The 23,990-nt window shown below is 47.2% G+C and overlaps 1 protein-coding gene across 4 annotated transcripts in view; it reads right to left on the bottom strand.

Moving 5' to 3' along the window:
* Txnrd3 (thioredoxin reductase 3) overlaps positions 1-20,981 on the bottom strand; it is a 31,542-nt gene extending 10,561 nt beyond the window's left edge. For 2 of the 4 annotated variants that reach the window (NM_153162.3, NM_001178058.1), the window contains exons 1-9: positions 20,567-20,981; positions 14,383-14,443; positions 13,361-13,470; positions 10,811-10,915; positions 10,548-10,620; positions 8,822-8,941; positions 3,368-3,510; positions 1,777-1,892; positions 366-591 (exon numbers count right to left, since the gene is read on the bottom strand). In NM_153162.3, coding sequence (NP_694802.2) covers positions 366-591; positions 1,777-1,892; positions 3,368-3,510; positions 8,822-8,941; positions 10,548-10,620; positions 10,811-10,915; positions 13,361-13,470; positions 14,383-14,443; positions 20,567-20,725 — 1,113 coding nt within the window. In that variant the 5' untranslated portion in view covers positions 20,726-20,981. The remainder of the gene's footprint in view (positions 1-365; positions 592-1,776; positions 1,893-3,367; positions 3,511-8,821; positions 8,942-10,547; positions 10,621-10,810; positions 10,916-13,360; positions 13,471-14,382; positions 14,444-20,566) is intronic. The other 2 variants (NM_001178059.1, NM_001178060.1) reach the window with 1 other exon arrangement.
* Positions 20,982-23,990: the final 3,009 nt, after the last annotated feature.

The raw sequence follows: 23,990 nt of genomic DNA, 5'->3' as shown, positions 1-23,990 counted from the left end.
AGCATCTGACTGTGAAACAAGCAAAAAATAGAGGTGGTGTGCAGAGGATGGTTTTAAAGGAAAAGGAATGGTGGGGAGCCAGTCGAAAGGCAGGGAGGGCTGGTTTGCCTGAGGACGAAAGCTGATGAGAAAACAAGACAACCAGGAGACTGAAGGCAGGAAGCACTGAAAAGATCAGAGGGAAAGGAGGGAGACTTGGGGCGGGAAGGGGTGTTTGTGGACCTACAGGTAGATGTGTTACTTTCCTTGTTGTGTGTGTGTCAGTGTGTGAGGACTAATGCATTTGATGAAATAAGTTAGGTTAGGAGGGTGAATTTTAAAAAGAGTAAGAAAGACAGAAAAAGGTCCAAGCTGCCCAGACTTACCAAAATGGGGGTGAATTTCCTTTGGAACTTGACACCTTGTTGTTCCAGGTAGGATCCCACTTTCTCTGCCATTTCTTGATCAAAGCCACGAAGAAGGACGGAGCGTACCATGACTGTCACATCTAACCCCAAACCAGCCAAAAAGCCCGCACACTCCAGACCAACATAAGAAGCGCCTACGACTAATGTACATCCCGGGCAGTATGGCAGAGAGAACAGGTCGTCACTGTAAGAGACAAGAGGACAGCATGCAGGTGGTAGTCACGAAATGGGTTTCGGTGTATGCTGATCTGTTGTTAGATGGCAATTTGGTGCCTGAGTGGAAACGTCAAAAGAACACAACAGCCACTGGAAGCTTCTAGTTAGATCTGCCTGAGAGGATATAGTGAAGACATGGGCCAGTGAGTTCAAAATCAAATAAGATCACAAGCAGATTACTAAAGAAATGAGACAAAGGGCCTAGGAAGAAGGCTCAGTGGTTAAGTGCACTGGCTGCTCTTACAGAGGACCTGGGCTCAGTTCCCAGCACCCATATGGTGGCTCACAGACAACCGCTAACTCCAGTTCCAGAGATTCTGATGCCCTATTATGCCCTCTTCTGACTTCTGAGGGTACTGCACACATGTGGTATACAGATGTGCATGCAAACACCCCTATACATAAAATAAATGCATTTTAAAAAAATAGAATGGAAAACATTAAATCTGGCATGTAATATGCATGTGTATGATATATAGGGTAATTGTAGTGTATGTGGTGTGTGGTGTGTGTGTGTGGATGTATACAGTGTGTGAGAAATGGATAGTATATAGTATGTAGTGTATGTGGTTGTGCTGACATGCATGGTATATGAGATACTATAGTACAGGGTATGTGCAGGTGTGTACAATGTATGAGATACCATCGTATGGGGATGTGTGGGTGTGTATAGTGTATTGGCATGTGTGGTGAGTGTTATGTTTAACCAAACAATAGTGTGATAAAAATGTATTTCCTCAACACACATCTGCCCCACAGTCTGAAGTCCCTGTAGTGTCATAGTCTCTAACTTGACACCCAGGAACACCGGACTGAACTTGCAGTCTAGAAAGAGCCAAAGAGCCATCTGCTCTTGACTACCTGGCTCTCTGCTGTCCTGGGCCATGCAACTCACTGCTAGGTTTCTGCCTTTGCTTTGGCCTCTTCTGACAGTTACCTAGAAACAGCATGGCTTCTGGGTGGGTTCTACCAGTGACCTCACTACCTGCCTGATCTTACATCTCTTCACTTTAGTATGTTAACTGCAGCTTCTTGTGTTGTGTATACTTCTGTCGTGAACTCAGATTCTTCATGCTATGCAACAGGGAACATATAAAATAGAAACATCCAAGCACGCAATGCAGCACAGAAGACATGGTCCATTCACTCTTACCTCGTAATACAGTACTCTTTATCTCCCTGGATTCCCAAGTACCGAGGCCTTTCACCTGTTGCTATGACAAACTTCGAAGCCGTGTAAAACGTTTCCTGCCCTTTCTTATTGGTTGCCTTGAAAGAAGGAAAATACATTGGTTGCCTTGAAAGAAGGAAAATACATTTTGGCAAGTTGTCTCGTCACTACACTCACGCAGCATCAGCAGCTGGCTGCGAATGTAGAGCCAGCAGCACCGGGTGACTGGAGCAATGCAGACAGCTCAAGACTGCACAGCACAGTGGTCGCAGCCTCGCCCTAGGGGTGAGGTGGTGAGTACAAACCTAGTTTAGGATGGCTTTGCAGAAGGGCCTGGAGACAAGGAAAGTACCAAGTACCTGTGGTGTATTTTCTTGGCTGTGACTGGTGTGGGGAGGCAGTACCACCCTGGAAAGATTGCATAAGAAATCTAGCTGAAAATGAGCCAGAGAGCAAGCAGGAAGCAGCTCACCTCCACAGTTCCTGCCTCTGATCTTGCCAGCATTCCTACCCTGAATTACCTGAACTTACGTGTGAGCCTGGGAGGCAGGCTAGAGCTAAAACTGAAGGCTCTCACACACCATGCCACAGATCTTCAGGTAAGGGGAACAAGCAAGAGTTACTGGTTATTTGTGATTGTAGGAATGATTCAAAATGCATTTCCAGGTAAGAAATTCCAACGCCAACAATGGCATTTAAACACATGTAGGCACAACCGGCTGATGGGCTACAGCTTGAGTCAGGGACACCTTAGGATGGTGCTGAAGCAGACAATTGAGGGTGGGATGGGAGAGAAGATGCTCTGAACTTGAGCCCGGGGGGGAGGGGGGGGAGATGAGGTCCCAGAAGACACTGGGTAGGGCAAGGCAACTCAGCCATCTGCCAAGCCTCAGACAGGCTGAGAAACAAGCTACCTTTAGTTGCTATAGAGTTTGGGAGGTTCAAAGGACAACTTGAAGTTGAGCAGTCCCCAGTGGTCTCAGCTGCTCTCACTGGCCATAAAAGAACCTAAGATCCTACAAAGATTACCTCATGCTGTCTTTGCAAAGAAAAGAACAAAACAATCCAGATGGGGATCTGATGGCACAGGGATCCACTGAGGACAGTGGCTGATGTCTTTCCAACTCCAGTTTAATCTTCCTGAGGTCATCCAAACCACCTCATTTGCATACAGAAATTCGATGGTATACAAGCATCACATACATAGCCACCACAGTAAGCCACCCCGTGAATACTGCAGACTGGAAGTTATGTTTTCATTTTCTAAAAGCTTCCAGCCGCTGAAATACTTATTTTTAGTCATTTGCACTTCAAGCTGTTTCAATATTTTGAGTAACAATGAAATGAAAGGCAAACAATACCTTTAAATTAAAAGTTCTTTAAAACGCACACGCTTACAATTTAACGTGACATGTAACCAACAACCAGAGGTCTGAAAAGCACACACTTGAGGTCACATGCTGTAAGTGTGCCACGCCAGCTGATAATGTACAACAGGGAATTTTAATTTCCGTGCAAGGCCAAATTCAATGACAGTAGAGGAGACAATGAACCCAGCAGATCCACAGCGTACCTTTATTTTATGCAGGTCCACAAACTCCCCGAAGGAGTTGACATAGGTCACGCCTTTCTCCCGAAGGGTTACCCTGTAGCCCCAGTTCAAGGAGCCAATGTGGCTCTGGATAGCTTCTGTCATGGCCTCCCAGTTGTGCTTCACTGAGAAATAACCAGGATAAAGGAACACAGTGAGGTTTTGTTGCTGGTATTTCCTTTACTTTGGAAACAGGGGATTTCTCTGTAGCCCAGGCTGGCCTTGAACTTGTGATCCTCCTGCCTCCCAGGAATTATGTGTGCACCACTACATCCAGGCAGATTGTTTGATCACATGAGCCACTGTTTTAAAGACAAGATCATGGTGCCCCTTAATCTTTCCTGCTCCTGCTATGCTTTCATCTTTCAGCTTTACATTACAAAGTGTGGGAGAGAGAAGAGACAGAGTTCTGAGAAGAAAAAGCCACAGAGAGGTGCGCATCCCACATGGTGATGCCCACCATGCAAGGGGGGGGGCACTCTGTCACAGGGAGCACCTCCCAGAAGCCCTTCTTACACCGTGGGGCGTATGCTTCTCCCAGCCCCTTGGGTAGGAAGAAGTCCTCCAGTTGAGACAGACACAGAAACCCTTCTCCTTGGGCATTGACAGGTGCTGAGCACTGTACAACACTGCTAAAATCACAGGGTATGTTCACAACATAAGCTCTGCTTCTGGTGTCCATTTGCCTAGAGATGAACAAGGAAGTTGGGAGATGGGTGACCTGACTCCCTCCTTGGCAGCTGTTACAATGTCCCTTGTGCCCTGGCTGCCATAAGCAAGAGGACATACAGCCAGCAGGATGCCACCACAGCCATTTTGAACACTATACAGATACCTTAAAGAAACTGTACAACCACCACAGCTGCCTGTTCCAGCTCCAGCCAGGAGCAGGTGCAGCCCCAGCCAGGGCTGACTCAAACAGTCTGCACCACATTCTCTGCTGTCCCGAGCCTTAGTGACCACTTGATGACTCTGCAGCCACTTTCTAAGGCCCAAGTGGGAGTTCTTCCTCCAGCAACCCAGCAGAGAGACTGCTGTGCCTGGTGCTAAGAGAGACAGTGATTTGACTATGACTGATGCAAATAGAGGCTTTTCCTTTGTGTGGAAGGTTTGTTCTGGTGGTGGCAATGTCCCTTCTCTGGACATAAGAGTGTTCCTCTCATTCAGCCAATCAGGGTGTGGGAGACCTCTCCTGTGCTGCCTCCCTTAGGGTTGTAATATTAGGCCAAGTAAAACACTTATCTCGAGGTGGCTACCTTGTGTATTTTTAGTAGAGTGGGCTGAACTGAGAACAGCAGCAGGGACAGCAGACTATGGAGCACCCACTGCTATAACAGCTGCAACAGAGGTGGAGCTGGGAGAGCAGCCAGCGGGCAAGACTACAGAAGAGGGGAGCCAGGTTCCAACAGAGGCCTTGGTAGCAAAGGAGGCGGGGCTGCTCTGGATGAAATGGACAATCAGAGGCCAAGCCCTGAAGCCAAGGTCAGGGCTTTGGGAACCATCAGAGTTCTTGACAAGGGGCAGAGGTAGCAAAGACTCCTGAAGAGTCAGATCTGTGTCACCTACAGATGATGGCTGCCTGAAAAGCAGTGAGTTGAGGCAGCCATGACAAACTTCAAAACTCATATCGCCTAGGGATGGGGAATCCCGACTTCCTAAGCCTCCCAAGATACCCATCCCTCCCTGCTGCTGATGCGGCTCAAGGCCTGTAACACTAGAGGGCGACATCCTGCTGTCACTCCTTCCTGGTGAAAACCACAAACTGCTACAAAGCAACACTCTGGTCCTTACATTTCTTTATAATAAATGAAGTTTGAACTCAGAGTTGCCTTTTGTCTTACAATGTTCTATCTGACACAAGGCTAGGATTCAACTGCTGGGCCTTTCTGCCACCCCTGCCTCTTCTAGGTGGGATTCCATCTTGTCTAAAAAAGCTGGATCTAAAAGCTCATACACAACTGCATAGTTCCACATTTATATGACATAAGGGCCTGCCTGCCTGGGGAATCTGGTCATAACTAGATGACAGCCCAGAAAAAATCGGCAGCCAAGGGTCATGGCCTGCCTCTGTCGTTCCCTCCCTCCCTCCCTCTCTCCCTCCCTTTCTCCACACCCACCCCCCCCCCAGAAAGCCCCTCTCCTCTCCAGTCCCCAGTACAGTCAATGTGGACATGGGGCCTTCCCAGGACACTAGCTAGGGTAAGGGGAGCCCTAGGCTTTTGCATCCTGGAAAGGTTGTTTTATATACTCTCAGATGCAAAGTTCTTTACAGAGGCACATTTCTAAGCCCCACCCCTTAAAGACCTTTCCTCTCTGGGGAACTTTGACTACAGGGGTCCTATACATTCTCTTCACAAGCCAAATGACTTTTACTGTAAAAAGTAGGGTCCCAAACATGGCCGTGCATCAGCCTGCATATCCCGTAACCACGTCCCAGATCCCCTGAGTTTTCCAGGGAGACTGACTGGCCAAATCTAGGGCCTGGCTGTGTTCCACTCTGTGTCTGTTCCTTCCGAACAAACCGGATGAGAAAAGTCACCCTCTGTTCTGAGAAAGCTCAGCTCGTCTCACAAGTTTATTTTCAATATAAACTTTAAAATGATCACTTTTGAGCTTTGAAGGAAAAAAATAAGGTCTCAGATTGTGATGGGTCTGCATAGTCATGAGATAATCTTGAGATATGGCCTCTTCATAATATTGAGACAACCCCTCTAATTCATAGCACTAACAGTCTTCCCATGTACACCGCTAGCTTTGCTCCAAGGCATCTCGTCATTTTTGTCATTTTTCACTGTATTTTTAGCTTGTTATGGCTGGCAAGTAAGAAATGTGATTTTCACACTAACTGAACTAATTAATTCTAATATTGCTAAGCTCAATCTTTTATATGCTCTAGATATATCATATCATAACGTCAGACCTTTCCATTAACCCTTTCTTTCCAAGCATGTGTCCATTCTTTCCTAACACGCTTCATCATGCACTGGCCAACAGCATTAAAGTCGTGCACTAGGTGGGGCACTATGGCCATGCACTAGGTGGCTCTGGAGCACTGTGACCATTCACTAGGTGGCTCTGGAGCACTGTAGCCATGCACTAGGTGGCTCTGGGGCACTGTAGCCATGCACTAGGTAGCTCTGGAGCACTGTGGCATGCACTAGGTGGCTCTAGAGCACTGTGGCCATGCACTAGGTGGCTCTGGAGCACTGTAGCCATGCACTAGGTGGCTCTGGAGCACTGTAGCCATGCACTAGGTGGCTCTGGGGCACTATGGCCATGCACTAGGTGGCTCTGGGGCACTATGGCCATGCACTAGGTGGCTTTGGAGCACTGTGGCCATGCACTAGGTGGCTCTGGAGCACTGTGGCCATGCACTAGGTGGCTCTGGGGCACTATGGCCATTCACTAGGTGGCTCTGGAGCACTGTGGCCATGCACTAGGTGGCTCTGGAGCACTGTAGCCATGCACTAGGTGGCTCTAGAGCACTATAGTCATGCACTAGGTGGCTCTGGAGCACTATGGTCACGCACTAGGTGGCTCTGGAGCACTTTAGCCATGCACTAAGCAGCTCCAACTCATATTTAACATCAAACTCTTCAATAAATCCTTGCTTTTGACTCTTCATCCTGAAAAGAAGTTTCTTATGTCAGCCTTGCTGACAGAGTTTTTAAAGCACTGTAGGTAAGGATTTTCATGAAATGACTTTAGGTCACCATCAGATCCTAGGGTTGTAACTGTACATTCCTGACAAAAGTCCTTCTTATTACCTACTGTGAGCCCTCAGAAGTGACACAAATTCCTTTAAGACACTAATGCCTGTCAGCCGGGTCACCTCCACAGGCTGCAGTCTTCTGTTTTTAGATTCAGTTGGTACTATAGTTACTTTAGCCTCAACTCTTCTTGAGTCTTAAAATATCCCAGCCTCCTGTTTCCTAGTCTTGTCAATCTATGGCCATACCCAGTTTCTACTTTATCACCATATGCTGTGACTCTGCTTCACAGCTCTTGCCCAGCCCTCTCCCTCCAAACCACCCTTCCCCAAGACAGCTAACCTTCTAGGGCACTTGGCAGATGCTTTCAGTAGAATATGAAACAACAGAGGGATTTGTGGAGAAGGAATATTCTTAAATACAGAAGTCCTGCCCTGAAACCAACCCACCAGGTACAATGGGCAGATCCTACATTAGTGTCTTCCAGTGAGCTGCCTGGTACCGTCTCTTCTCAACTGAACTCTACCATGCCTAGCTAAGTGAGTCACACTCAGCTACAAACTGAGCCTGCCTATGCTATTTCAATGAACCATGGCCTATGCCCATTGTACAGCCTGATGCCTGCCTCTCTTCTCCACCTTGGGTAAATCTGCTGTTTCTATAATTGTCCATCACCTGCAATACATCTACATCAAGGTCTCTGGAGAGAGATGATTCATTCATGACTTTTAAAACCTCCACATGCTCTTCTGGTATAGCAACCATGAAGACCCTCCACCTTTGTGTCTAGCTACCTATCACATCCAGTCACTTCTGCATCTTCAGCATCCCTAAATCCACTTCCCACTTTCAGCCTTGACGTCTTTGTTCAGGCCGGTGGTATTCCTTGTCCTAGCCCTCCCATCTCTTCTCCTCTCTAGGTGCCTTAGTGCTTCAGGAAGGAGCTGGACTCCACGCTGCACTCTGCCTCTATCCTGCCTTAGTTCAACATCCCCATCAGCTCTGGGGTAAAATCTAACTACTTAGCTCTCTGAGTCCCACCCCATATACCATATTTTCTCACATCTACAGTTTTGGTCAACCTGCTCCTGGCCCTAATGTCCTCCTCCTCTGTGGCTTTCAAGATGCAGCTTGACCTGGGCATAGTGGTTCATGTCCATTGTCCCAGCTACTCAGGAGGTAGGGGTACTCTTACCACTTGAGCTTACACGTTCAAATCCCACCAGGGGGAACCTGATAAGCAAGCCCCTGCCTCAAAAAGAAAAAGGGGGAAGGGTGGATAACATAACAGAGGTCAAAGGATTACTTCATCCTCCCAGCTTTCTTGGTGCTCCTCTGATGCTGTAGAGGGGCATCAGGGACCCCACAAGCACTCTGCAGAGTTGGTGCTGCTTCTGGGCAGGATCTGCTGTCATTACCCTGCATGGCAGAGCCAAGACAGCAAGCAGGAATAGGACTCAGCCAAGACTCTTATCCTAGATTCAACACCACTACAACATTCTATTCTTCACACTCGAAAAAGGTCTGAAAATGGCCATCACTGCCTCCCACCTTCTGCTGAGGGTCTGCTCAAGTTTTGTCTTTTGGCAAAGTGCAAGGACAACAGCCAAACTGAAGCCTCTACAGCTGATGGGCAGAGTGGATGTGCCTACGGAATGATGACGAACCCATGGAGAGTCGTGGTCTGTCTGGGGTGCTCCCGCCCTGGCTCACCCCCACTGCTCACCCTGCTGGTTATACTCCCAGCCATATTTCTTGGCATCTTGCAAAGCATGCCCCAGGAGGGCTGCCTGATGCATCAGCTTCTTTGGAATACAGCCTACGTTCACACAGGTGCCGCCAAGGCCTGAAAAGAAAAGCAACAAGACAAGTGTTTCCCAGGGGGCAAGCATGCTTGCATGAGGTTTCTCACTTCACTGCAATGCTATTCAAATGCATGCTATGCTATGCTAGAAGTAGAGAGATAAGCTCAAGTAGTGGCAGGTACAACTTTTATCCTCCAAATGGGGCACAAACGGTTAAGTCAACTATCTAACTTGCAATCTGTGAAGAAGACCCAGTAATGTGGGAAAATCCAGAGCTATATGAAAAGCTCTAGAGACAATCTAGATTTTCACTTGTGTCTGATGCTCAAAGGATGAGAGCCGCCCCAGCTAATGAGGTAAGCGCTGTATCCTTGGGCTTCAGCTTCTAGGGTCTCTCTGTAACTCTCATTCCTCTGAGCCAACTGTCAGTCCTCACAAGCTGCCTAGTGGCATCTACTCTGATTGTGACTTACAGAAAACAGGCCAGGCCTGAGTACCCACCCCTTGGAAGGACTCAAGTAAGGAACTCTCTGCTGCACTCCTCCAGTGCGCACACAGTTGGTAGGATCATTTCTGGGTAAGGGAGGAGAAAAACGGGGAAGAGGCAGAAGGAGGGAAAAGGCCATGGGTAGGCATGTGGACAAGTCAAGGAACAAACAAGGAGCACTGCTGCATCCTGGGAATTCCAGACTAATGTTCTGAATTAGCTTGCATTTCAAACAACGCTTTTTTTTCATACTTTGCCTATCATGGTTCTGGGTGGAACAAGAAATTATAGCCAGGCTGGGTACAGAGTCCATAGAGCAACAATGATGCAGTTTAGACAGAAGAGTGCATGGACAGAGCGAGCAAGGGCCATGACCGTGAGAAGGGACAAGGAGCCAGAGGGAGGGCAGGACCCAGAGCCAGTGGCACTGACCATGTGTGGCTTCCCAGATGATGAGGCCTAGCATGCCAGGACCCTAGCTTTCCTCCCCTGTCTCCTTACTGTTCCAAACTGACAAAACCCAGTCTGAAACCAGAGACTGAGATGACCAGATGTCAGGTATCTGGCCCAGAGCAGACCAGAGACAAAAGAATGCACTTGAAGCATGAATGAACATTCTACACAAAATCTGCATGCCCTGTTTTATTGAGAAGAGGCGGGGAACATACATGCATGCATACATACATACATACACACACACACATATACATACACACACACACACACACACACACACACACACACACATGGCAAGGTGTGCACTCTGCCCTGCAGTGCACAGACAAGGTGCATGGCTGGGACCACATGTGCTGCTCCTGTAACCAAAGGGCAACAGTGGTGGACACTGACAATGACAGCCACTATACAGCCATCATACCCAGCTGTGAGCCTGAGATGGAAACGGAAAGTGACCAGGACACTCATAGCATATGCACTGGGCCTGCAACAGTAAGAGAGCACTGACAGTTGCATACAAAATCTATGGCAGAAGCGAGGGTGCCGGGCCACGGTACCACATTCTCTTTGTAAAACTGAACTGTCTGTGTGTTCCTTTACAGAGTCTGTACCCCTGTACAGCTCGCCCTGCTGAGTCTGGGTGGGTTGCCTGAGATGACAAGAAAGAAGCTACCTGTAAGAGCAGAGGGTATGCAGGAACTTACCCCAGGTCGTGCCCTGAGGCGATGGGACCACAAAGTCTAGCACCATGACCTTCTTTCCCAAGTTGGCAGCTTCCTACAAAACAACCACATGGAAAGGTGTCTTGTCACCTTCCCACCCCCATTTTTCTCTCCCTTAAGTGAACATCTGAATTTGCCAGACACCATCCTTCACCACCCCCCTTCGAACCAGCTATTATAAAAGCATAGCCTGCAAGATTACAGTTAACCTTCTGAAAAGTCATTATGGCCGCTCATGCTCCCACCTTGGCACAAGAGAGGCCGCCAGAACCCCCGCCGATGATGATGAGGTCGTAATCATGAGCCGAGTCATCTTGGAGGAGCTTCTGCAGTAAACCATTCTGATGTGCCTACGGAGTACCAGAGGGGACAGAATACCACATGACTCCATCTACAACCAGCTTGGATTCTTTGACCAAACAAATCTGACCAAACAAATCTGGAGCTCATCTGTCAAGAGCACAGACTGCTGTAGCTGAGAAACTGAGTCCAGTTCCTAGTAGCTATGATGGGTGGCAGACAAGTGCTGGGCGTACAAGAGACAGAAACTGACTTGCCAGGGAGCTGACATCTCTGCCCACTGCCGGCACACAAGCATATCTTCTCTCTCCCCGCTCCTCATTCTCTCATGCACACATTTAAAAATTAAAACTAAATCTTTCTTAAAAATCACTCAAAGTGGGGAGATTTGGCTTAGTGGGGGAGCACAAGGTCCCAAGTTTGGTTCCTGGCACAAAAAAAAAAAAGGAGGAGGAGGAGAAGGGAGCCTCAGGAACAATGGATCAAACATTTATGCTGGGGCTGCAAACCTATCTAGGTTTAAGAAGAGTACAACTTATGCCAATGGATACACACACATTTATGTGTGACTTAGATATTCTGATAGTTAACCATGTGTTGGATGACCAGAGGGCTGGGCTTACTACTATCAGTGTCAAACGAGGCCACTTTCCATGGTGAAATGATCAAGTGTCACTTTTCAAGGGCTAGTTCCTCTGGGCTAGTCTTCATTTGAAATCTGGCTCTTATGCACCAGTGACTATCTTCATGATCTCTCACAAACCTACCTACATCCTACTGCTGTGCTGGGAGATAAAGACTTCTGTTATCACACATATCTACCTACATCCCATTGTTGTGCTGGGGGATAGGGACTTCTGTTATCACATATATCTATCTACATCCCATTGCTGTGCTGGGGGCAGGGGGTGGGCAGGGTTTCCATTATCACACACACCTACCTACATCCCATTGCTATGCTGGGGATGTGGGGGCTTCTGTTATAACACACACCTCACTGTTTCTTTCCCAATGGCTATAAAGTAGGCTCTGGAGTCTCTTGTTCATTTGACCCCCTTGATGAGAATCTGCCCATAGGCTGAGGCCAGGTAAGTGACCCAGGAACACGGTCTTCATGCAGAGCCTGTTGCTTTGAAAGCAGCAGATAAGAGCTAGCCCAGGTACTTTGCACATAACATCAAGATTCAAAGGAGCTATGTAGCCTGAGGAATGGTGCCTGGGATGGTTTTTCAAATGAAGAAAAAACTGCCCTGGCCTTCTTATTATATGTGACTCAGGAAAATCCACCTCCTCGAATTTCAGATCCATGTTCTCTGGCATCATCTTTAAGCTTGGGACTGACGGTACTAGACAGAGTGCTAAGGGGCTAGCACTTATTGCCTATGCCATGTTGGGACACTTCCAGGACAACAGAGCTTTTACTGCATAATTACATGGATCAGAGATTAACAGTCAATGTGACACTCCTCCCAGACAAAAATTATTCTTAATTAAATTTCAGATATATACTTAGTCAGTCACTGGTTACTTGTGCTTACATATATAAGGGATTAAAACAAAACTGAATTGTAATTCAAAAAACTTAATTATAGAATAAGGATGCTATTTAATAAACATCCAGGGGAGACCATGCCCAGGGACTCGAACATGCTAGGCAGCCACTCTACTCCTGAGCCATGTTCCATAAACACCCAGTTTTAATCGGTCACTCTCTACCAAAATGGCTCCTGTGCATTTCCTGCATTTTAAGAATTAAGTTAAAAGCCATGTGCTTTGCACCCATTATTGGCAGTCTTGACAGAATTATAATTCCCTAGACAGTGATGCGTGTGTTGACCAACTCTTGCTGGGAAGCAGTGTGCTTCACTCCCTGTCAGAAAGAAAAGACTTGCCCTGGCCCCAGTTACCTATCTGTCACTTTTCCTGGGTTATGAGAACAAATCTCTGTTCCCCTTAGATATGGCACAACAAAAAGATGATTCCAAGTGTCATTTAGTGAACTTCTAAGTTTAATTGGGCAGTTGCTAGGAGAGTGGGCAACTTGCAGTCAGCTACACTACTGCATAAGACTACTGTCTTCCTGCTAATTAACAGCTTATCTATCTCTAGGAAGGGGTGGGGCCTCATGAGACACCCCATGAGTCATGAGCTGCTCCTGAGCCACCATGAATCCCTCACAGGACTCATGATCACTCATACACACACACACACACACACACACACACACACACACACATACATAGAGGAGTGGTAGTAGACTCAGTTCTATGAGGGCCACAGCTGCTCTGACTTCAGGCCAAGAATGTCCCTCCTGTGCCTGGCAATCAGCATTGTATAACTTCTCAGGTATTGATGGAAAAGCTCATTTCCCTTGCATCTTCAGGATTATCCCATACCCAGCCCCTGTGCCTTTCCACTGCTATGCCCCTTTGACATGGATTAAATTGCAATGTGAACACACAGTGTTGAGGACCGTGTCTGATGACCATCATTACCTGGAAAGTTCGGTCACATCCACCCACGTGCACTTTATTCACAAAAATATTGGGCACCGTTTTCTGGTTACTGATTTCTGTCAGCACTTCCTGAACACTGGCCCCGTCATCTATGGAATAAAACAATATATGAAGATACCACAAAGGGCCCCTGGCAGAGCATAAGCCTTCCAGTGCTCCATTGCTCATGGCTTGCCTGTTCACATCCATGAAGCCCAGTGCTCCATGCGTTTATGAAATAATGACTTAAGATGGGAAAACAGTGATGCCTTCAGAGGACACCTGAAACCCAAAGGCCCACCCATGGATTCCTTTCAAAACAAAGCATCTGGGTTATATACTCAACAGCTGTGCTGAGACCAAGGACAAGTGTCCTTTAAGAAGGCAAACCCCAAGTGGAACCTGTCATAATGGCTTCCAAGAAAATGCTTCCTACAATCACATTTAGATGTTTTCATGAGTGTGGTCTGCAATTCACCCCCCATCTTGGAAAATGCAGCTGGGCTGTGACACTTGGGGCTCGAACCAGGAGCACCTCACTTCTTCAGGCAAGTTGGTGGTAAGCTGGTGTCATGAAGGAAAAGTTGAGCTTTATTCTGGTCACTATCTCATTCCAAATTCTTGCAAACAGCAGAAGCCGTGAAGCATTCGGTGACTGTCACACCATAGATGACAAAGACTCAAAACTAAACTAAACATGGAACATGTTCTTCCCAGGGGCAACAAATCAGGAAATGGAGTGGATTTCTTTTGTTATGACAGCTTAATCAAGGATGCAATGCCTCAGACACTTTAGAGTTAGCAGCCTACAGATCCTCCCATGGCCTGCCTCAACCATGGAAAATCTTTATCATGATAAACTGTCTGTCATTTGAAGGTTCATCGTCTGTGGTTTAATACAAACAAAAGGGGCTCATTTGATAGAAAGATGTGAAAATAAACAGAGTTTAGTAAAGTGTGTGGAAAAGAGCAGTCATGTTGGCATTCACTACAAACAGCATTATGTACTGACGGCCACTCACCAACTTGATCAAGTTCCAGGATGTTATAGACCACTCCCAAGGACGAAAAGAGTTCCTTAACCTGTAAGAGAGACCCTTGTGAGCTTCATGCTCTCAAACAGTTCAGCAGCTTTGAAAGGTACCCATGTGACATATGGCAATAAGAGATGTCTGACATGGGTTATCCTTAGGGACATGAGTGTGGCCAACAGTTTTCTCATATTTTCCTCTATATAGTTTCCCAAACTAGCCCAGTCTGCCACTTCTACTCTACTCTTGGCCTCCTTATGACTCCTAATCAACTTTCCTGCCCAAATTTCTTTTCTGGCACAGGACAGGTTCCTGGCATTCTTCTATGGGAACCACGCCTCAGTGCAAATCTTCTTCAACCGTGTCATTTCCTTTCTGTGCTTCCTCTCAACAGCCATTAAGTCCATCCAACCAAATCAACCATCAGGCACCTAGGACCTGTCAACCGCAGTTCCAAGTCCACGAGATGCAACAGTGAACTGGACAAACGCACGTTCCAGCCTCTGGAGCAGGAATCTGGAGCATGGTGAAAGTTTAACTACTGCCCATTTACCAACTGGGATTAAGGAAAACACCCCAGAGTCTGGCCCCTTAGATAAGATTGAGAGACCACGGTATGAGCATCACTCGGTGTTGAATCTGCAGCATAACCACTGTGCAAAGCTCTGGCTAGGTTTCACCTGAACACCTGCCTTCCAGACATCGTCCAGGTCACACTATCCTCCCCACCACCATCCAATGCCAGCAATGGCTAAGTCTTAGTTCTCTCTACTGAACTGTTCCACTTTCTAGTTCCCAACAGTAACTCCTGGCTCAGATGTTCTTGCCACCATCAGCTTTGCCTCCTCCAGTTCTCCCAATGGCAGCCACTGGTCTTTTCACAGCCATTTTGTGAGACCATCCTTCAACTCTCTCCACCCCTGAGATAAAACCTGGAGGCTCCAAGGCCTGATGTCATATATCTAACCATGATGATTATCTAAGAGTGACCCTTCAAGTTTTGAAAATCCCCTAAGAGCATTCAGCAAATGAACATTTATTCCAGAAATTTTGCTAAAGTCTCAGAAAAAGCAGAGGCTGTGGCCCTGGGGCCTGGACCTGCCCTTTCTTCTCCTGGGAAGGACTCTACTTCAAGTGAGTGTGGCTCCCAAAATAGTATCTCCTCAAATGGCAGGTCACCAGCACCCCTCAGCTCCACCTCAGGTCTGAGACACAGAAGCTTCAAAACAGGGGCTCCCTTCCTCCTCTCAACCCTGAGGTCAAATGCTCTACATAGGGGCCTGGTAAAAAATACCAGGGCGTTGGTCATGCTATCTGTGTAAGGTCAAGTCCCAGGAAGAGAAAGGTAACCCAAGGTGATCAGAGCTACAGGCCCATTAAGAACCCTGCTCGTGAAACTAGGTGTAACTCATTGAGAATTAGGTCACTGTCCCTACCTCCAGCTCAAGAACATCATGCAAGGGGAGAGGCAGGCCACAATGGCAGAGAGTTCCTAGGTGACTTCTTTTGAAACAGGCCACGGGAAGTTCCAGCTCAAAGGCAATGGAGATGGGCAGGCGAGAAATAGGAGAGGCAACAGCTTTTAGAGCAATGGTTCTCAACCTTCCTAACGCTGTGACCCTTTAATATTCTTCCTTATGTTGTGGTGACTCCCAACCATAAAATTATGTTTGTTGCTACTTCATAACTAATTTTACTACTGCTATGAATTATAATGTAAATATCTGTGTTTTCCAATGGCCTCAGGCAACCCCTATGAAAGGGTCTTTCCATACCCCCTCCAGAGAGGTTGAGGACCACTGCTTTAGAAACAAGCTAATCTGCCAATGAATGAAAGACGCCACCATGGAAAAGGACAAATCCTCAGAAAAATACAATTAAAAATTCTCTGTAATAGACCTTTGTTCTCTCATGTTCATTGTAGCATTGGCTCACAACAGCCAAACGCAAGGCAAGTATCAACTGGTGCCTGGATTGATAGGCAAGGTGCATGTACACACACAATGGATCATTATTTATCCTTAAGAACAAGGGAAATTCCAGCTCACATTATAAGATGCACAAGCCTTGCAGATATTACAGTAAGCAAAACAAGCCAGGAGCAAGAGGCCAAACGCCAAATGATGTCACTTACATCTGGCACCTGGAGTGGTCAAACTCATCTTTGGGAGGTGCTTTGTAAGGGCTGGGAAGGTGAAGACATTAGTTACTGTGTTGATGGGTTTAGAATTTCAGATCGAAAGTTCTGGAGACAAGACTGTGGTGGTGGTGGTGGTGGTGGTGGTGGTGGTGGTGGCGGCCAACAATGTGACTCTTTCTAACTGCCAAGGCCTTGACCATGCCTCCGGGGACTTGAACCTGACACAGGGTGGCCAGGAAATGAAGATACACAGAAATGGTGGTCTGAAGCCTCCGAGGGAGAACCCTCAGCATCCTCTCCCCAAGCATTTATCATATAGAGTTGAAAGTGGGGATGACAGGCAGGATTACTGCATACAGCTGAATCAAGGAAACAGGCTTAGCTAATCTTGGTAGAAGCATCTCTGGAGGGGAGCAGTCTTCAAGGCTGTAGAAAAGGGGTTAGGAGAGGGGAGCTCTGATAGACATTTTATGTGCACATTATCGACTTTAGTGCTTTGACCAGGAGGGGAGGCTTTGCCACTTTCCCAAAGGTTTCAGGCTTTGAAGCTCTTGACATGGCTGTTACCCATGTCAAAAGCAAACATTCCCTCAGGAGTTCACCTATGCAGGGCTTCCTCCACTCCCTACACCTAATGTCACTGCTTCTGCTCTATTGATATGACAAATGTGTTTAAATATATATCAAGGCATTTGCCCTAGTTTACTTCGAGCTGTCCTGCACATATGCTTTAACTACAACTCGCATGTGAATCCATCTGTCCCAGTGGCACACTAGGTTTTGTGTACCAGGTCAGATCCTTGCAGGTCGGGGGTTACATTTTCTTTACCATGTTCTTAAGTCCACACTTACAGTAAAACATCGTGAGACACTTACAAACTTTTGAAGTTAAATTCCAGCCATTTCCAGGGAACCCCACCCCGGTTTCCTTCATTACTCCTTCTATTGAGCCACACTTCCTTTTGCCCTCTCCTTTCTTTGCTTACATCAATCACTATGTCATGTACCTTCCCGCACAAGCAGACCTCCTCTTTATCTCAGAAGCCCACCTGACCTTCCCTGGGCCTGTGCAGATTGTCTAAATAACTACTGTTTTATCCCTCATTACTACAGCCCTTATTTGTCAAAACTCTTTTTAATGTATGTGAGAGCTGGCTGGTGACAGCTCAGCTATTCTGAGTTCCTGAGGGCCAGATCCATCCATGTTCATGGCTCTACAACGCTAAGAACCCAATAACTAATGCTTGTTAAACAGCATAACCACTTCATGGAGGAATAAATCTTTCTTCTTGATTCTGTAGGGACCATATGTGAAAACCACAATGGATTGTGGGTGATGCATTTAATAGCCCCATGAACAAACTGCCACAAAATCAGCCAGTGATTGGTTACTAAAAGATGGGATTCTAGGACATACCTAGCAATGAGCTGGAAGACCTATCATTCAAACAGAAGCAGGAAAGGCTGGAGAGTTCAAGGCCAGCTTGGACTGGTAAGAGACCCTACCTCAAGCAATGTTTTGCTCCCTACTATAAACCAGCACACACACCAAGAAAGAGACCAGTACATATGAAGATACAATCGATAGAAAAGATGGACTCCACCAACAGCCACTCTCAGTAGAAGTCACACTACAAAACTTGCAGGAGTCCAGTCAGGAGAATGTGTTTATGGCTGCAAAGACCAAAGCAGGGGTCCTAAATAAGACTTGAGACCCACACACTGTGAAAGGAAAGTGGAGCGGGACACTCACAAGCCTCAGTTACCACAAGACCCAGTCACGAGACTCTGCGAGATTTCCCAACATGTAACCAAAGGATTAGTATTTATAATAAGTAAAGAAAACCTACAAATCAGCACAACAAAAGAAAAACAAGAAGAAAGTGGTCTTAATGGTTCACAAAAGAAAACTCCTCAAGGCAGTCATAACACGTAGGCTTCATTAGGGAGATGAAAATTTCAACGGAAGAGCATTACCTAGCAGAACTGAAAAAGTGGAACACAGCAGCTGTCAGCAAGGCTGGAAAGCAAGAACAGGGACACACTCACCACCAGAGGCCAAATCAGTATACTTGAAAACGCCCTGCCGCTGGGATGACTCCATGAATCAATGAAAGACGCCCATCGCTTCTGGGCTTTTGGCAAAGATCACATATGGCTCAAAAGCAATTAGGTAAGTTGGCCAGGGTGTGCTCCCAGATGTGTCCAAAGAAAGGTATCTACCCATATTGCTTTTAAGATCAAAATATTAAGCCAGTTGTAGTGGCTCATGCTATAATCCCCACACTTGGGAGACCGAGGCAGGAGGATTACCCCAAGTTCATTGTTAGCCTAGGGAACATCACAGCAGTGAGAGGTAATGAGACAGAGCCACAGGTCCTAACATGCACGAGTCCCCAAGCCAAACTGCAGAGGAAACAGCTGTAAAACATGTGAGTCGACTCACATAAGGCCCATGCAGGCCAAAAGAACAGAGCTCTGTTAGTGAAGAGCAGCATCAGGTACCTCTCCCAGGTGAATAAGGAATGTGGCTAACCCTGGGGGGAGGGAGGAAGCAGCCTGTAGTCTCCACGCTGCCATCCACATTTTATTAGTTTTTAAAATGAATGCATATTTTTAATGTATGTGTGACTGTGTCTGTGTGTATCTTTGCATGCAGGTGCACTTGCAGCTACAGAGGCCAGAGGTCAACCTCAGCTATCATTCTCGAAAGATTTGTCTGTCTACCTTCTTTCCAGTAACTCCTCTTACTGGCCTGACGCTTACAGGCTGTGTAGCCTGGACTTACACTGTCTTACACTGAGGTAAAGTGCACTCCACTATGCCATCTGTTTTAATACGAGTTCTGGGGATGGAACGTTGGTCCTGGAGCTGGCACCATTTCATCCCGTTTCTTGTGGTAGCACTCTTAATAGGAGCCCAGGCTGGCCTTGAATACATGATCCTTCTGCCCAAGCATCTATTTTTTTTTTCATTTAAATTGTGCTAGAAATGGAAGCCAGGGCCTTGCTCCCACTAAGTTACACACCTGGCCTTTATTGTTTCAACTTTCTCATAATGTTAAGTAAACATCAAGATATTGAACAGCCCCATCTTGCATCTTCCTTCCAAAGATTTCAATAAGAATATTTTTATCTCATAATATGAAAACAATGTCGAATGCCCACCCAGCCCCAAATTACAGAGTGTGCAACAGAGCTTAAACTAGCCACGACTTCCATGGTTCTTAAAACCTCCTCTACCTTCATCTTACAAGCTCCCTGCTAGTTCTGAAACCTGGTCAAGGAGCCAAACATGCTAGTTAACAAATGGGATCTAGATCCAGCTTCAGCTAGCCACGCAATCCTATTTTAATAAGACAACAATTTTAAATATTTTTTGGTTGTTCTTTTTTTTTTTTTTTTAACTAAAGCCCATTATCAGGCTGGAAAGCAAATGTTTCCCTAGATGGCAACCTCCCGGGACCCCGTAGTGAGTCAGAGAAGGTAGGCAATGAAACCTGGGAAAGTGCTACAAAAGCCCTACTCCGTCCACCTTCAGGCCCCGCCCACCTCCCATATGTCAGCGCAGGACCGCCCGCCCACTAAGTTCCACCCAAACCCTCCCTTACCCCCCACCCCCCATACACTAGGTCCCACCCACAGAGTTCCACTCAGACCCTCCCTATTAGCCCCTCCCACCAGGACCCCCTTCCACGGTTCCAATCCGCCCAATGAGCCCCGCCCAGACCCTATTCCGGTTACGCCCATCAAGCACCCTCCACAGACCTCCGCTTCGCCCCACCCACCAACCTTGCTCAGACCCCGCCCACCAGGCGCTAACTACTGAGCCCGGGGTTCGCCCGGCTCACTGCTCAGACCTCTGATCAGTCCCCAGATCCGGCTCACAAACTTACCCAGCCTCTTTATCGACGCTCCTCCCCGCCCGGCCCACCCTGTCCTGGCTTCACCTTCACTTCCCTCCTCCCACCGGGATTGCTTAGACCCTGCCCATCAGGCCACGCCCCAGAGCTCTGCTACGGCCGGCCCCGCCTACCCGCGTGCTGTGTGGACAGTAACTCTTGCTGAAGATCATCACCCTGTTGCCCTCGATGAGGTCCCGCAGGCGGCGCCGCAGCTCCTCGCGGGCCTCAGAAGACGGGCGGCTGGTCCCAGGGGAGGCCAGGCGGGCGCGGCGGCCGGGTGGCGACGACATGAGGCCGCCACGGACAGCACCCAGGCGGCGGTTGGGGAGGACTCCAACCTTCCCCAGCCCGGGCGAGGTCTGCGCCCGAGGAGGCGGCGGCGGGGACGGTGGCTTCTCCAGGGCTTTGTTGTCGCTCCGGGCCGAGCCGGGCCTGCTGAGGAACCGGGACGCGGGCGGCCGCCTAGGGGACGACGCCGGCAAAGCCGCTGAGAACTTGAGAACGCTACGCACTGGCCGCGGGCGCACCGGACAGCTACGGGGCCACGCCCCCGACCGCGCGACCCACGGAGAGGGCCCGCCTACCGACCGGCCACGCCCCCGGGAAAACTTTGCCCCACCTCCAGGCCTCCACAGGGCTAAGCTACGCCCCCTTAGCTCAGCCTGGTGAGCCTGCAAACTACTCTGTCTACCACCCAGTGGCACAGTGGCAGTCACTTGCCATTTTCAAAGGTGCGGAATCAAGCTTGTATGCTCTGCTCTTCTTGTAATTACTGTTTTCATTATCGTTTTACCACAGTTTTTGACACCCAGAGGCCTCTCTACAGTTCCTTCCGCTCCTGATTCTCCACCAATCTCAAAATAGGTGCTTTTCAGGAAGGGTAGATGTCTCCACTTTATTTCAGAAAATGTGACAAAAACCTTGTCTAGGAAATACTGATTCTTTTTTAATTTGCACTACTGAAGCTGAATAAAAATTACTATTGCAATTCAGTTTCAATATGAGGTTCCTAGGTTACTACCTCCCCAACCCCTCAACCCACACACACCCTCAGCAATTCACTGTGACAGTGTACTGCTTAGTTTTTGTCAACTTGGAGCATACTAGAGTCACCTGGAAAGAGACTCAACTGAGGAAATGCTTCCTTCAGATTGGCCTGTAGGCAAGCCTGTGGAATATTTTCTGATTAATGATAAATGTGGTGGCATCAGGCCCACTGGGGAGGGGGTGCCACCCTTGGGCAGGTGGTCCTAGGTGGTAAGAGAGCATGCTGAGTGAGCTATCGAGAGCAAGCCCACGAGCAGCAGTCAGCTTCTGCTCCTTCTTGGGTTTTCTGACTTCCCCCAATAATGGAGTGTGACTTGGGACTTTTCCCAAATAAACCCTTTCTTCCTCTAAGTTGTTTTTGGTTAGTGTTGTTATCACAGCAACAGGAAATAACTAGGGCACAATGGATTCTCAAGCCATCCCCAACACAGGAACCATTTGGAAAGAAGGTCAAATAAGAACAGGCGGTATGCAAACATTTTATCAACTGAGCCCTCTCCCTGGGCTCACGTTTTAAAGTTATTGCTGTAAGCAGCCCTTCTGAAGTTCAGCTTCCTGTAAATGAGCAGAGGCACGGACTCTAATTAGTGGCCACTGTTAGTCAGTTAGCTGGACTATCCTTAGCACCTGTGGTCTGGAACGCCCACTCCACAGAGGCCTTGAGGAAAACTGCATGGCCAGTGTATCTGGTGCCTGTCTGAAGGGCAGGCTCAACCAGGGCTGCTTCAAACATTTGAGCCAGACTTGTTATCACCAACCCTTGAACCCTAGAAGACCCTACTAAAACTCAAATCTTTTTCACTTGCAACCCTTTTTAACCTGAATGATTTCACATGATCTCAAAAGTACATTCAACAGATTCACAAACATTTACTGGTAATAAATCATAATGAATTTAATTTTTAGGAAAATCTTAGGTACCTTTATAATTTCACCCTTTATTAAAGATGAGAGCAAATTTACATTCTAATGAGATGGATGGATAGGGTTGTTTGTTTTTACATAAAACAAATCTTGGCTGAAAATTCAATACCATAGAAGGTAGAACATTGTCACTGTTTTTCATAATTGATCAATATTTTAATTTTATAATTGTCAATACCGAGAGTGTTGCTTTGCATAAATACAAAGAGTGTTTAGAGCTATCTTAGAAATGGTTGGAAGTTCTGCTCTAATCCCAAGCCAACACTCATTTAACATTTTTTTTTTATGAAACTTAAGTATGCAGCTCAAATAGCAATTTTTGAAATCAAACATTCTAACACAATACAAATCTAAATATATACTAATTTGTTCCTTACATGCTGAGGAACGCTGGGAGGAAAATATTAAAATTCTTTGTTTTCTGTAATTAAATCATTCGTTTTTATAGCAACAGAAAAATCTGCTGTAGACTTAAGAACACTGCCTTGCACAGTATTGCCGTCTTCCATTCTAAGGCATGGTGTTTCAGGCAGTGTTTGTGGGCTGTGTGCAGGTTTGATGGCATGCACAGGGCAACAGGCGCGCATGCATTGTGTTTGAAACCGAGGCTGTCTCACTGAAGTCAGGTAACAACACTGGCAAGGCCTAACTGGCAGAATCACCTTTGATTCATTGTGTTTTGATTTTGAATTGGTTGTTGGGCTTTCACAAACCTCAGAAAATGTAGGAGGGTAGCTCTCGAATGTGTGGAGTACATGTATGTATGCCACATGTATACAAGGACCCATAGATGTCAGCCGTGGTGTCAGACCTCCTGGAACTGGAATTGCAGATACTTGGAAGCTACCATGTGCATGCTGCGAACCAAACCCAGGTTCTCTATAAGAACAGTGAGTGCTCTTCGCTGCTCAGCATCTTTCCAGCCCCCTTCAGAAACCTTTTACTGCTGTCAAAATTGTCATACACCCCACATTTTGTGTCATGTCACTTGAGGTCATGACCCACAGCTTAAGACCCTGGGATCTGTTGGAACCTGTTGCAGGCCTTGTGCATGGTGTCATAGTCTCTGAGCTCATATGTGCATCAGTCTTGTGCCTAGAAGACGATGTTTTCTTGGAATTGTCCTTCACCTCTGTCTCCGACAATCTTCTGCCTTCTCTTCTGCATAGAACCTCATAGGGAGGGGTTTGCTGAAGCCATCCCATTTAGAACTGAGTGCTCCAATGTCTCTCTCTCTCTCTGCACATTGCCCTGTTGTGTGGGTTGCTGTGTTAATTACTATCCACTACAAGAAAAAGCTTCTCTTTTGGGGCAGTGAGCTGCGCACAGACAGCCTGGTCTCCAGTCGAGCAAAGATCTAGAACCCCAGGGGACCCGATGGGTGATGATTTTCACCTACATGGAACGGAAGGTGTTCGATCATGTCTCCTGGACCCCTGGCTCCTGTCCAAGTTACTGCCCCCACAGCCCCCACAGGAGAGGTGTGTGACTATTAGTCACACAGACAATATCCCAAGCTCCTGGCATTCTGGCTAGACTCCACCCCCACAGTTACAAAATAGCCCAGCCCACTATAAAAAGAGC

This window comes from Mus musculus, chromosome 6 (assembly GCF_000001635.26).
Source record: "Mus musculus strain C57BL/6J chromosome 6, GRCm38.p6 C57BL/6J".
Classification (NCBI taxonomy): domain Eukaryota; kingdom Metazoa; phylum Chordata; class Mammalia; order Rodentia; family Muridae; genus Mus; species Mus musculus.
Note: the sequence above shows the minus strand (reverse complement) of the source record. Positions and strands in the feature narration are given on the sequence as shown.